The 14830-nt window shown below is 44.7% G+C and overlaps 1 protein-coding gene across 1 annotated transcript in view; it reads left to right on the top strand.

The window, feature by feature from the left end:
- The window catches only part of LMNTD1 (lamin tail domain containing 1), a 54516-nt gene that overhangs the window by 15868 nt on the left and 23818 nt on the right, over nt 1-14830 (top strand). The window contains exons 5-7 of the mRNA XM_077266866.1: nt 5174-5267; nt 5442-5627; nt 14238-14363. Of these exons, the coding sequence (XP_077122981.1) occupies nt 5174-5267; nt 5442-5627; nt 14238-14363 (406 nt within the window). The remainder of the gene's footprint in view (nt 1-5173; nt 5268-5441; nt 5628-14237; nt 14364-14830) is intronic.

Here is a 14830-nt window from a genome sequence, read left to right as displayed (position 1 = left end):
ATATATGTACTGCCGATATAACCTGGGTATCTCCTGTATATAATTATATATGTACAGCTGGTATAACCAGGGCATCTCCTGTATATAATTATATAGGTACAGCTGGTATAACCTGGGCATCTCCTGTATATAATTATATATGTACAGCCGGTATAACCTGGGCATCTCCTGTATATAATGATATATGTACAGCCGGTATAACCTGGGCATCTCCTGTATATAATTATATGTGTACAGCTGGTATAACCTGTGTATCTCCTGTATATATTTATATATGTACAACTGGTATAACCTGGGCATTTCCTGTATATAATGATATATGTACAGCTGGTATAACCTGGGCATCTCCTGTATTATATATGTACAGCCGGTATAACCTGGGCATCTCCTGTATATAATTATAGATGTACAGCCGGTATAACCTGGGTATCTCCTGTATATAATTATATGTGTACAGCTGGTATAACCTGTGTATCTCCTGTATATAATTATATATGTACAACTGGTATAACCTGGGCATCTCCTGTATATAATGATATATGTACAGCTGGTATAACCTGGGCATCTCCTGTATTATATATGTACAGCCGGTATAACCTGGGCATCTTCTGTATATAATTATATATGTACAGCCGATATAACCTGGGTATCTCCTGTAAATAATTATATATGTACAGCTGGTATAACCTGGGCATCTTCTGTATATAATTATATATGTACAGCTGGTATAACCTGGGCATCTCCTGTATATAATTATATATGTACAGCTGGTATAACCTGGGCAGTTCCTATATATAATTATATATCTACAGCTGGTATAACCTGGGCATCTCCTGTATATAATGATATATGTACAGCTGGTATAACCTGGGCATCTCCTGTATTATATATATACTGCCGATATAACCTGGGCATCTCCTGTATATAATTATATATGTACAGCCGTTATAACCTGGGCATCTCCTGTATATAATGATATATGTACAGCCGGTATAACCTGGGCATCTCCTGTATATAATTATATGTGTACAGCTGGTATAACCTGTGTATCTCCTGTATATAATTATATATGTACAACTGGTATAACCTGGGCATTTCCTGTATATAATGATATATGTACAGCTGGTATAACCTGGGCATCTCCTGTATTATATATGTACAGCCGGTATAACCTGGGCATCTTCTGTATATAATTATATATGTACAGCCGATATAACCTGGGTATCTCCTGTAAATAATTATATATGTACAGCTGGTATAACCTGGGCATCTCCTGTATATAATTATATATGTACAGCCGGTATAACCTGTGTCTCTCCTGTATATAATTATATATGTACAGCTGGTATAACCTGGGCATCTCCTGTATATAATGATATATGTACAGCTGGTATAACCTGGGCATCTCCTGTATTATATATGTACTGCCGATATAACCTGGGCATCTCCTGTATATAATGATATATGTACAGCTGGTATAACCTGGGTATCTCCCGTATATCATTATATATGTACAGCTGGTATAATCTGGGCATCTCCTGTATATAATTATATATGTACAGCTGATATAACCTGGGTATCTTCCGTATATAATTATATATGTACAGCTGGTATAACCTGGGCATCTCCTGTATATAATTATATATGTACAGCTGGTATAACCTGGGCGTCTCCTGTATATAATTATATATGTACAGCTGGTATAACCTGGGCATCTCCTGTATGTAATTATATATGTACAGCTGGTATAACCTGGGTATCTCCTGTATATAAATATATATGTACAGCTGGTATAACCTGGGTATCTCCTGTATGTAATTATATATGTACAGCCGGTATAACCTGGGCATCTCCTGTATATAATTATATATGTACAGCTGGTATAACCTGGGCATCTCCTGTATATAATTATATATGTACTGCCGGTATAACCTGGGCATCTCCTTTATGTAATTATATATGTACAGCTGGTATAACTGGGCATCTCCTGTATATAATTATATATGTACAGCTGGTATAACCTGGGCATCTCCTGTATATAATTATATATGTACAGCTGGTATAACCTGGGCATCTCCTGTATATAATGATATATGTACAGCTGGTATAACCTGGGCATCTCCTGTATATAATGATATATGTACAGCCGGTATAACCTGGGCATCTCCTGTATATAATTATATATGTACAGCTGGTATAACCTGGGTATCTCCTGTATATAATGATATATGTACAGCTGGTATAACCTGGGCATCTCCTGTATTATATATGTACTGCCGATATAACCTGGGTATCTCCTGTATATAATTATATATGTACAGCTGGTATAACCTGGGCATCTCCTGTATATAATGATATATGTACAGCCGGTATAACCTGGGCATCTCCTGTATATAATTATATATGTACAGCTGGTATAACCTGGGTATCTCCTGTATATAATGATATATGTACAGCTGGTATAACCTGGGCATCTCCTGTATTATATATGTACTGCCGATATAACCTGGGTATCTCCTGTATATAATTATATATGTACAGCTGGTATAACCAGGGCATCTCCTGTATATAATTATATAGGTACAGCTGGTATAACCTGGGCATCTCCTGTATATAATTATATATGTACAGCCGGTATAACCTGGGCATCTCCTGTATATAATGATATATGTACAGCCGGTATAACCTGGGCATCTCCTGTATATAATTATATGTGTACAACTGGTATAACCTGGGCATTTCCTGTATATAATGATATATGTACAGCTGGTATAACCTGGGCATCTCCTGTATTATATATGTACAGCCGGTATAACCTGGGCATCTCCTGTATATAATTATAGATGTACAGCCGGTATAACCTGGGTATCTCCTGTATATAATTATATGTGTACAGCTGGTATAACCTGTGTATCTCCTGTATGTAATTATATATGTACAACTGGTATAACCTGGGCATCTCCTGTATATAATGATATATGTACAGCTGGTATAACCTGGGCATCTCCTGTATTATATATGTACAGCCGGTATAACCTGGGCATCTTCTGTATATAATTATATATGTACAGCCGATATAACCTGGGTATCTCCTGTAAATAATTATATATGTACAGCTGGTATAACCTGGGCATCTTCTGTATATAATTATATATGTACAGCTGGTATAACCTGGGCATCTCCTGTATATAATTATATATGTACAGCTGGTATAACCTGGGCAGTTCCTATATATAATTATATATGTACAGCTGGTATAACCTGGGCATCTCCTGTATATAATGATATATGTACAGCTGGTATAACCTGGGCATCTCCTGTATTATATATGTACTGCCGATATAACCTGGGCATCTCCTGTATATAATTATATATGTACAGCCGGTATAACCTGGGCATCTCCTGTATATAATGATATATGTACAGCCGGTATAACCTGGGCATCTCCTGTATATAATTATATGTGTACAGCTGGTATAACCTGTGTATCTCCTGTATATAATTATATATGTACAACTGGTATAACCTGGGCATTTCCTGTATATAATGATATATGTACAGCTGGTATAACCTGGGCATCTCCTGTATTATATATGTACAGCCGGTATAACCTGGGCATCTTCTGTATATAATTATATATGTACAGCCGATATAACCTCGGTATCTCCTGTAAATAATTATATATGTACAGCTGGTATAACCTGGGCATCTCCTGTATATAATTATATATGTACAGCCGGTATAACCTGTGTCTCTCCTGTATATAATTATATATGTACAGCTGGTATAACCTGGGCATCTCCTGTATATAATGATATATGTACAGCTGGTATAACCTGGGCATCTCCTGTATTATATATGTACTGCCGATATAACCTGGGCATCTCCTGTATATAATTATATATGTACAGCTGGTATAACCTGGGTATCTCCCGTATATAATTATATATGTACAACTGGTATAACCTGGGCATCTCCTGTATATAATGATATATGTACAGCTGGTATAACCTGGGTATCTCCCGTATATAATTATATATGTACAGCTGGTATAATCTGGGCATCTCCTGTATATAATTATATATGTACAGCTGATATAACCTGGGTATCTTCCGTATATAATTATATATGTACAGCTGGTATAACCTGGGCATCTCCTGTATATAATTATATATGTACAGCTGGTATAACCTGGGCGTCTCCTGTATATAATTATATATGTACAGCTGGTATAACCTGGGCATCTCCTGTATGTAATTATATATGTACAGCTGGTATAACCTGGGTATCTCCTGTATATAAATATATATGTACAGCTGGTATAACCTGGGTATCTCCTGTATGTAATTATATATGTACAGCCGGTATAACCTGGGCATCTCCTGTAAATAATTATATATGTACAGCTGGTATAACCTGGGCATCTCCTGTATATAATTATATATGTACTGCCGGTATAACCTGGGCATCTCCTGTATGTAATTATATATGTACAGCTGGTATAACCTGGGCATCTCCTGTATATAATTATATATGTACAGCTGGTATAACCTGGGCATCTCCTGTATATAATTATATATGTACAGCTGGTATAACCTGGGCATCTCCTGTATATAATGATATATGTACAGCTGGTATAACGTGGGCATCTCCTGTATATAATGATATATGTACAGCCGGTATAACCTGGGCATCTCCTGTATATAATTATATATGTACAGCTGGTATAACCTGGGTATCTCCTGTATATAATTATATATGTACAGCTGGTATAACCTGGGCATCTCCTGTATATAATGATATATGTACAGCTGGTATAACCTGGGCATCTCCTGTATATAATGATATATGTACAGCTGGTATAACCTGGGCATCTCCTGTATATAATTATATATGTACAGCCGGTATAACCTGGGTATCTCCTGTATATAATTATATATGTACAGCTGGTATAACCTGGGCATCTCCTGTATATAATGATATATGTACAGCTGGTATAACCTGGGCATCTCCTGTATATAATTATATATGTACAGCCGGTATAACCTGGGCATCTCCTGTATATAATTATATATGTACAGCCGGTATAACCCGGGCATCTCCTGTATATAATGATATATGTACAGCCGGTATAACCTGGGCATCTCCTGTATATAATGACTTTTCTCCGCAGATATGAGGCCGAGTTTTCCCAGCGTTTAACCCTTGAGGAGCGCGTTGCGGAGCTGACTGCCCAGGTGGAGCGGCTGCAGTGTCGTCACGTGAAGGTGGGTTTTTACATAGCGCTGTGCCTGACAACCTGCTGAGTTGTACATCGGCCAGTTATGGCATACGGCCATCGGTGTATATCTGCCATTCAGGAGCCTGGGAAAGCTGGCGAGGACCACGCTGACTGTCAGCAGCGTTCCCCTGAGTTAACCATCTATTTATCCTGTTATCAGGAGTCTCAGGAGCTGAGAGCCCAAGTGGCCCAGTCCGAGGCCCTCACCCTCCGGCTGGAAGACGAGCTGCGGAGGCTGAGCCGCGGGGGACCGGCCCTGGTGGAGACCGTGCAGAAGATCCAGGAGGCCAGCGAGGCGGAAATGAAGAGACTGCACGACGAGAGCGAGACCGTCTACAGCCAGAGCGTGAGTGACTGCCACCGATGTGTGTACTGCCTGCAATGGCCACTAGGTGCCACCGGAGAGCGAGCTTCCATCTGGTAGGCGGAGAGCTGATTTGCATATCTCTTTCCCAGAGAGCATTGCTCGGCCTATACCGCCCGGCGGTCTCCATAAGTTGTAGCATCACCTGCCCCTGACCGGTCACATTGGGGCCGGTGCTGAGATCTAGGCTGAGGAGGGGGGTCCATCTTCTCTCTGTGACTCATCCCTCGCAGGACGACAGTCGCGCTGCTAATTTTAGCGTTCGGCGTTATGTAACCGCCGTCTGTGCCGCCGCTGATCGCAGTGCAGGCAGGCGTGAGGCCATCACTACCCCGCCGCAGACCCACCGCATGTTCTCCTCCGCATCACCGAGAAACCGGCCGTCCCAGAGGATCCAGCCGACCCCAGAGTGATGCTGGGACGCAGCAGAATCGAGTGAGGAGGCGGAAAACGCGATCAGATGCAGCAGAGCCGAGGTTGTCACTCGCCTCTGCTGCATCTGACCCAGATAAAGTCGCTCTGCTCCATCCGACAAGCTCAGTCCATTTACATCCAGTGCGGTAGAAAATCTCAGCTCTGCCGCCTCTGATACATGTTGGACAATGTTAGCTCTGCCGCACCTGTAAAATGCAGGCTGGGACCTGCAGAGAGGTCTCCGCTAACAGGTGCAGCAGAGACAAGTATGTTCATTAGTACAGAGCTAAGACTGTCCAACGCTGAGCCGTGTATCTAATCCTATCCTGTGTGATACTGACTGCTGAGCCGTGTATCTAATCCTATCCTGTGTGATACTGACTGCTGAGCCGTGTATCTAATCCTATCCTGTGTGATACTATCTGCTGAGCCGTGTATCTAATCCTACCCTGTGTGATACTGACTGCTGAGCTGTGTATCTAATCCTATCCTGTGTGATACTGTCTGCTGAGCCGTGTATCTAATCCTATCCTGTGTGATACTGTCTGCTGAGCCGTGTATCTAATCCTATCCTGTGTGATACTGACTGCTGAGCCGTGTATCTAATCCTCTCCTGTGTGATACTGACTGCTGAGCTGTGTATCTAATCCTCTCCTGTGTGATACTGACTGCTGAGCTATGTATCTAATCCTATCCTGTGTGATACTGACTGCTGAGCCGTGTATCTAATCCTCTCCTGTGTGATACTGTCTGCTGAGCTGTGTATCTAATCCTCTCCTGTGTGATACTGACTGCTGAGCTATGTATCTAATCCTATCCTGTGTGATACTGACTGCTGAGCCGTGTATCTAATCCTCTCCTGTGTGATACTGTCTGCTGAGCCGTGTATCTAATCCTACCCTGTGTGATACTGTCTGCTGAGCCGTGTATCTAATCCTCTCCTGTGTGATACTGTCTGCTGAGCTGTGTATCTAATCCTCTCCTGTGTGATACTGACTGCTGAGCTATGTATCTAATCCTATCCTGTGTGATACTGACTGCTGAGCTGTGTATCTAATCCTATCCTGTGTGATACTGTCTGCTGAGCCGTGTATCTAATCCTCTCCTGTGTGATACTGTCTGCTGAGCCGTGTATCTAATCCTCTCCTGTGTGATACTGTCTGCTGAGCCGTGTATCTAATCCTATCCTGTGTGATACTGACTGCTGAGCCGTGTATCTAATCCTCTCCTGTGTGATACTGTCTGCTGAGCTGTGTATCTAATCCTATCCTGTGTGATACTGTCTGCTGAGCCGTGTATCTAATTCTATACTATGTGATACTGTCTGCTGAGCCGTGTATCTAATCCTATCCTGTGTGATACTGACTGTTGAGCCGTGTATCTAATCCTCTCCTGTGTGATACTGTCTGCTGAGCCGTGTATCTAATCCTCTCCTGTATGATACTGTCTGCTGAGCCGTGTATCTAATCCCATCCTGTGTGATACCGTCTGCTGAGCCGTGTATCTAATCCTCTATTGTGTGATACTGTCTGCTGAGCTGTGTATCTAATCCACTATTGTGTGATACTGTCTGCTGAGCCGTGTATCTAATCCCATCCTGTGTGATACTGTCTGCTAAGCTGTGTACCTAATCCTATCCTGTGTGATACTGTCTGCTGAGCCGTGTATCTAATCCCATCCTGTGTGATACCGTCTGCTGAGCCGTGTATCTAATCCTCTATTGTGTGATACTGTCTGCTGAGCTGTGTATCTAATCCTATCCTGTGTGATACCGTCTGCTGAGCCATGTATCTAATCCTCTCCTGTGTTATACTGACTGCTGAGCTGTGTATCTAATCCTCTCCTGTGTGATACTGTCTGCTGAGCTGTGTATCAAATCCTATCCTGTGTGATACTGTCTGCTGAGCTGTGTATCTAATCCCATCCTGTGTGATACCGTCTGCTGAGCTGTGTATCTAATCCACTATTGTGTGATACTGTCTGCTGAGCTGTGTATCTAATCCTATCCTGTGTGATACCGTCTGCTGAGCCATGTATCTAATCCTCTCCTGTGTTATACTGACTGCTGAGCTGTGTATCTAATCCTCTCCTGTGTGATACTGTCTGCTGAGCTGTGTATCTAATCCTCTCCTGTGTGATACTGTCTGCTGAGCTGTGTATCTAATCCTCTCCTGTGTGATACTGACTGCTGAGCTATGTATCTAATCCTCTCCTGTGTGATACTGACTGCTGAGCCGTGTATCTAATCCTCTCCTGTGTGATACTGACTGCTGAGCTGTGTATCTAATCCTCTCCTGTGTGATACTGACTGCTGAGCTATGTATCTAATCCTCTCCTGTGTGATACTGACTGCTGAGCCTTGTATCTAATCCTATCCTGTGATACTGACTGCTGAGCTGTGTATCTAATCCTCTCCTGTGTGATACTGACTGCTGAGCTATGTATCTAATCCTCTCCTGTGTGATACTGACTGCTGAGCCTTGTATCTAATCCTATCCTGTGATACTGACTGCTGAGCCGTGTATCTAATCCTCTCCTGTGTGATACTGACTGCTGAGCCGTGTATCTAATCCCATCCTGTGTGATACTGTCTGCTAAGCCGTGTACCTAATCCTATCCTGTGTGATACTGTCTGCTGAGCCGTGTATCTAATCCTCTCCTGTGTGATACTATCTGCTGAGCCGTGTATCTAATCCTCTCCTGTGTGATACTGACTGCTGAGCCGTGTATCTAATCCCATCCTGTGTGATACTGACTGCTGAGCCGTGTATCTAATCCTCTCCTGTGTGATACTGTCTGCTGAGCCTTGTATCTAATCCTATCCTGTGGGATACTGTCTGCTGAGCTGTGTATCTAATCCTATCCTGTGGGATACTGTCTGCTGAGCCGTGTATCTAATCCTACCCTGTGTGATACTGACTGCTGAGCTGTGTATCTAATCCTATCCTGTGTGATACTGTCTGCTGAGCCGTGTATCTAATCCTCTCCTGTGTGATACTGTCTGCTGAGCCGTGTATCTAATCCTATCCTGTGTGATACTGACTGCTGAGCCGTGTATCTAATCCTCTCCTGTGTGATACTGTCTGCTGAGCTGTGTATCTAATCCTATCCTGTGTGATACTGTCTGCTGAGCTGTGTATCTAATTCTATACTATGTGATACTGTCTGCTGAGCCGTGTATCTAATCCTATCCTGTGTGATACTGACTGTTGAGCCGTGTATCTAATCCTCTCCTGTGTGATACTGTCTGCTGAGCCGTGTATCTAATCCTCTCCTGTATGATACTGTCTGCTGAGCCGTGTATCTAATCCCATCCTGTGTGATACCGTCTGCTGAGCCGTGTATCTAATCCTCTATTGTGTGATACTGTCTGCTGAGCTGTGTATCTAATCCACTATTGTGTGATACTGTCTGCTGAGCCGTGTATCTAATCCCATCCTGTGTGATACTGTCTGCTAAGCTGTGTACCTAATCCTATCCTGTGTGATACTGTCTGCTGAGCCGTGTATCTAATCCCATCCTGTGTGATACTGTCTGCTGAGCCGTGTATCTAATCCTCTATTGTGTGATACTGTCTGCTGAGCTGTGTATCTAATCCACTATTGTGTGATACTGTCTGCTGAGCCGTGTATCTAATCCCATCCTGTGTGATACTGTCTGCTGAGCCGTGTATCTAATCCTCTCCTGTGTGATACTGTCTGCTGAGCTGTGTATCTAATCCTCTCCTGTGTGATACTGTCTGCTGAGCTGTGTATCTAATCCTCTCCTGTGTGATACTGTCTGCTGAGCTGTGTATCTAATCCTCTCCTGTGTGATACTGACTGCTGAGCTGTGTATCTAATCCTCTCCTGTGTGATACTGTCTGCTGAGCTGTGTATCTAATCCTCTCCTGTGTGATACTGTCTGCTGAGCTGTGTATCTAATCCTCTCCTGTGTGATACTGACTGCTGAGCTATGTATCTAATCCTCTCCTGTGTGATACTGACTGCTGAGCCGTGTATCTAATCCTCTCCTGTGTGATACTGACTGCTGAGCTGTGTATCTAATCCTCTCCTGTGTGATACTGACTGCTGAGCTATGTATCTAATCCTCTCCTGTGTGATACTGACTGCTGAGCCTTGTATCTAATCCTATCCTGTGATACTGTCTACTGAGCTGTGTATCTAATCCTATCCTGTGTGATACTGACTGCTGAGCCGTGTATCTAATCCCATCCTGTGTGATACTGTCTGCTAAGCCGTGTACCTAATCCTATCCTGTGTGATACTGTCTGCTGAGCCGTGTATCTAATCCTCTCCTGTGTGATACTATCTGCTGAGCCGTGTATCTAATCCTCTCCTGTGTGATACTGACTGCTGAGCCGTGTATCTAATCCCATCCTGTGTGATACTGACTGCTGAGCCGTGTATCTAATCCTCTCCTGTGTGATACTGTCTGCTGAGCCTTGTATCTAATCCTATCCTGTGGGATACTGTCTGCTGAGCTGTGTATCTAATCCTATCCTGTGGGATACTGTCTGCTGAGCCGTGTATCTAATCCTATCCTGTGTGATACTGTCTGCTGAGCCGTGTATCTAATCCCATCCTGTGTGATACTGTCTGCTGAGCCGTGTATCTAATCCTCTCCTGTGTGATACTGTCTGCTGAGCCGTGTATCTAATCCTATCCTGTGGGATACTGTCTGCTGAGCCGTGTATCTAATCCTATCCTGTGTGATACTGTCTGCTGAGCCGTGTATCTAATCCCATCCTGTGTGATACTGTCTGCTGAGCCGTGTATCTAATCCCATCCTGTGTGATACTGTCTGCTGAGCCGTATATCTAATCCCATTCTGTGTGATACTGTCTGCTGAGCCGTGTATCTAATCCCATTCTGTGTGATACTCTCTGCTGAGCCGTGTATCTAATCCCATTCTGTGTGATACTCTCTGCTGAGCCGTGTATCTAATCCCATTCTGTGTGATACTGACTGCTGAGCCATGTATCTAATCCTCTCCTGTGTGATACTGTCTGCTGAGCTGTGTATCTAATCCTCTCCTGTGTGATACTGACTGCTGAGCCGTGTATCTAATCCTGTCCTGTGTGATACTGTCTGCTGAGCCGTGTATCTAATCCTCTCCTGTATGATACTGTCTGCTGAGCCGTGTATCTAATCCCATCCTGTGTGATACCGTCTGCTGAGCCGTGTATCTAATCCTCTATTGTGTGATACTGTCTGCTGAGCTGTGTATCTAATCCACTATTGTGTGATACTGACTGCTGAGCCTTGTATCTAATCCTATCCTGTGTGATACTGTCTGCTGAGCCGTGTATCTAATCCTCTCCTGTGTGATACTGACTGCTGAGCTGTGTATCTAATCCTCTCCTGTGTGATACTGACTGCTGAGCCGTGTATCTAATCCTCTCCTGTGTGATACTGTCTGCTGAGCTGTGTATCTAATCCTCTCCTGTGTGATACTGACTGCTGAGCTATGTATCTAATCCTCTCCTGTGTGATACTGACTGCTGAGCCGTGTATCTAATCCTCTCCTGTGTGATACTGTCTGCTGAGCTGTGTATCTAATCCTCTCCTGTGTGATACTGACTGCTGAGCTATGTATCTAATCCTCTCCTGTGTGATACTGACTGCTGAGCCGTGTATCTAATCCTCTCCTGTGTGATACTGACTGCTGAGCTGCGTATCTAATCCTATCCTGTGTGATACTGACTGCTGAGCTATGTATCTAATCCTCTCCTGTGTGATACTGACTGCTGAGCCGTGTATCTAATCCTCTCCTGTGTGATACTGTCTGCTGAGCTGTGTATCTAATCCTCTCCTGTGTGATACTGACTGCTGAGCTATGTATCTAATCCTCTCCTGTGTGATACTGACTGCTGAGCTGTGTATCTAATCCTATCCTGTGTGATACTGTCTGCTGAGCCGTGTATCTAATCCTCTCCTGTGTGATACTGTCTGCTGAGCCGTGTATCTAATCCTATGCTGTGTGATACTGACTGCTGAGCCGTGTATCTAATCCTCTCCTGTGTGATACTGACTGCTGAGCCGTGTATCTAATCCTCTCCTGTGTGATACTGACTGCTGAGCTGTGTATCTAATCCTCTCCTGTGTGATACTGACTGCTGAGCCGTGTATCTAATCCTCTCCTGTGTGATACTGTCTGCTGAGCCGTGTATCTAATCCTCTCCTGTGTGATACTGTCTGCTGAGCCGTGTATCTAATCCTATGCTGTGTGATACTGACTGCTGAGCCGTGTATCTAATCCTCTCCTGTGTGATACTGACTGCTGAGCTGTGTATCTAATCCTCTCCTGTGTGATACTGACTGCTGAGCTGTGTATCTAATCCTCTCCTGTGTGATACTGACTGCTGAGCTGTGTATCTAATCCTCTCCTGTGTGATACTGTCTGCTGAGCCGTGTATCTAATCCTATGCTGTGTGATACTGACTGCTGAGCCGTGTATCTAATCCTCTCCTGTGTGATACTGACTGCTGAGCTGTGTATCTAATCCTCTCCTGTGTGATACTGACTGCTGAGCTGTGTATCTAATCCTCTCCTGTGTGATACTGTCTGCTGAGCCGTGTATCTAATCCTCTCCTGTGTGATACTGTCTGCTGAGCTATGTATCTAATCCCCTCCTGTGTGATACTGACTGCTGAGCCGTGTATCTAATCCTCTCCTGTGTGATACTGACTGCTGAGCTGCGTATCTAATCCTATCCTGTGTGATACTGACTGCTGAACTATGTATCTAATCCTCTCCTGTGTGATACTGACTGCTGAGCTGTGTATCTAATCCTATCCTGTGTGATACTGTCTGCTGAGCCGTGTATCTAATCCTCTCCTGTGTGATACTGTCTGCTGAGCCGTGTATCTAATCCTATGCTGTGTGATACTGACTGCTGAGCCGTGTATCTAATCCTCTCCTGTGTGATACTGACTGCTGAGCCGTGTATCTAATCCTCTCCTGTGTGATACTGACTGCTGAGCCGTGTATCTAATCCTCTCCTGTGTGATATTGTCTGCTGAGCTATGTATCTAATCCTCTCCTGTGTGATACTGTCTGCTGAGCCGTGTATCTAATCCTCTTCTGTGTGATACTGTCTGCTGAGCCGTGTATCTAATCCTCTCCTGTGTGATACTGTCTGCTGAGCCGTGTATCTAATCCTCTCCTGTGTGATACTGACTGCTGAGCTGTGTATCTAATCCTCTCCTGTGTGATACTGACTGCTGAGCCGTGTATCTAATCTTCTCCTGTGTGATACTGTCTGCTGAGCCGTGTATCTAATCCTCTCCTGTGTGATACTGTCTCCTGAGCCGTGTATCTAATCCTATCCTGTGTGATACTGTCTGCTGAGCAGGGGCGCCGCTACCATGTGGCAAGTTGAGTGCTTTGCCTCAGGCGGCACTGCCTTCAATGAAGAGAGGGGGCGGCAGATTCTGCCGCTGTAGTAACTGAATTTGCGTCATAGACACAGGTTCAGTTACTACTGTATTCAAGGCTCCCAACTGTCCCGAATGGCCGAATCCCCTCATCCAGCCCTCCCCGGCTCATGTGACCGGTCACGTGATCGTGACATCATCACAGGTCCTCAACCTGAAGTCACTCCTCTCCTGCATCTGCTGGGGCTGCTCATAGAAGGCTGTTCTGTGCGCACAGGACCTGTGATGACGTCACCGGATGGGAGGAGGGGTCACATGATCAGTGGCCTCAATGTATGCAGGACTCTACTGTGCTGGTTGTCATGGTGCTGGAAGAGGGTAAGCTTATGTGTGGGGTCAGGAGGGGATTACAGTGTGGATGTGGTGGAGCCGTGTGTGTACGGAGCGGAGCCGTGTGTGTACGAAGCGGAGGCATGTGTGTACGAAGCGGAGGCATGTGTGAACGAGGTGTGCGGAGCTGAGCCGCATGTGTACGAGGTGTGCGGAGCTGAGCCGCGTGTGTAGAGGGTGTACAGAGCGGAGCCCTGTGTGTACAAAGTGTATGAAGCTGACCCGTGTACGGAGCGGAGCAGAGCTGTGTGTGTACGGGGTGTATGGGGCCGCCATTTTGCAGTTCGCCTCAGGCAACAGAGAGGCTAGGTTCACCTCTGCTGCTGAGCTGTGTATCTAATCCTCTGCTGTGTGATACAGCCCGATGATCAGATGTATCTAAGCTCACGCCTCTCTCTGATTCTCGGCAGCTGCTGGAGTTACAGATGCGGCTGCACAATGATCACATCCTGCTGGATCAGGCGCAGGAAGACAATGAGCGACTGCACCGGAGGGTGGAAGAATTAACCTCCATGGTGACATCACTGGAGAAGAAGGTAGGACCCCGGAGGAAATCTGGGCGCTCGGATCAAAACTGACCCAGAGACCTGCAGAGTCAAAATGATAAAGGGTTGGACTAGGTAACTTTTGCGACTGTTAAAGCAATGCTGGGAGTTGTAGTCTCAACTTGAGTCTGTCTATAGTAAGGGAGGGGTCTGGTCTGGGGTCTGTATACAGGAGGGGTCCGGTCTGGGGTCTGCATACAGGAGGGGTTCGGTCTAGGGTCTGAATACAGGAGGGGTCTGGTCTGGGGTCAGTATACAGGGGGTCTGGTGTGGGGTCTGTATACAGGAGGGGTCCAGTCTGGGGTCAGTATACAGGAGGGGTCTGGTGTGGGGTCTGTATACAGGAGGGGTCTGGTCTGGGGTCAGTATACAGGGGTTCTGATGTGGGGTCTGTATGCAGGTGGTCTGGTTTGGGGTCTGTATACAGGAGGGGTCTGTTTACTGGAGGGGTCCGGTCT

This window comes from Ranitomeya variabilis, chromosome 5 (genome assembly GCF_051348905.1).
Source record: "Ranitomeya variabilis isolate aRanVar5 chromosome 5, aRanVar5.hap1, whole genome shotgun sequence".
In the NCBI taxonomy this organism is placed as follows: Eukaryota; Metazoa; Chordata; class Amphibia; order Anura; family Dendrobatidae; genus Ranitomeya; species Ranitomeya variabilis.
Note: the sequence above shows the minus strand (reverse complement) of the source record. Positions and strands in the feature narration are given on the sequence as shown.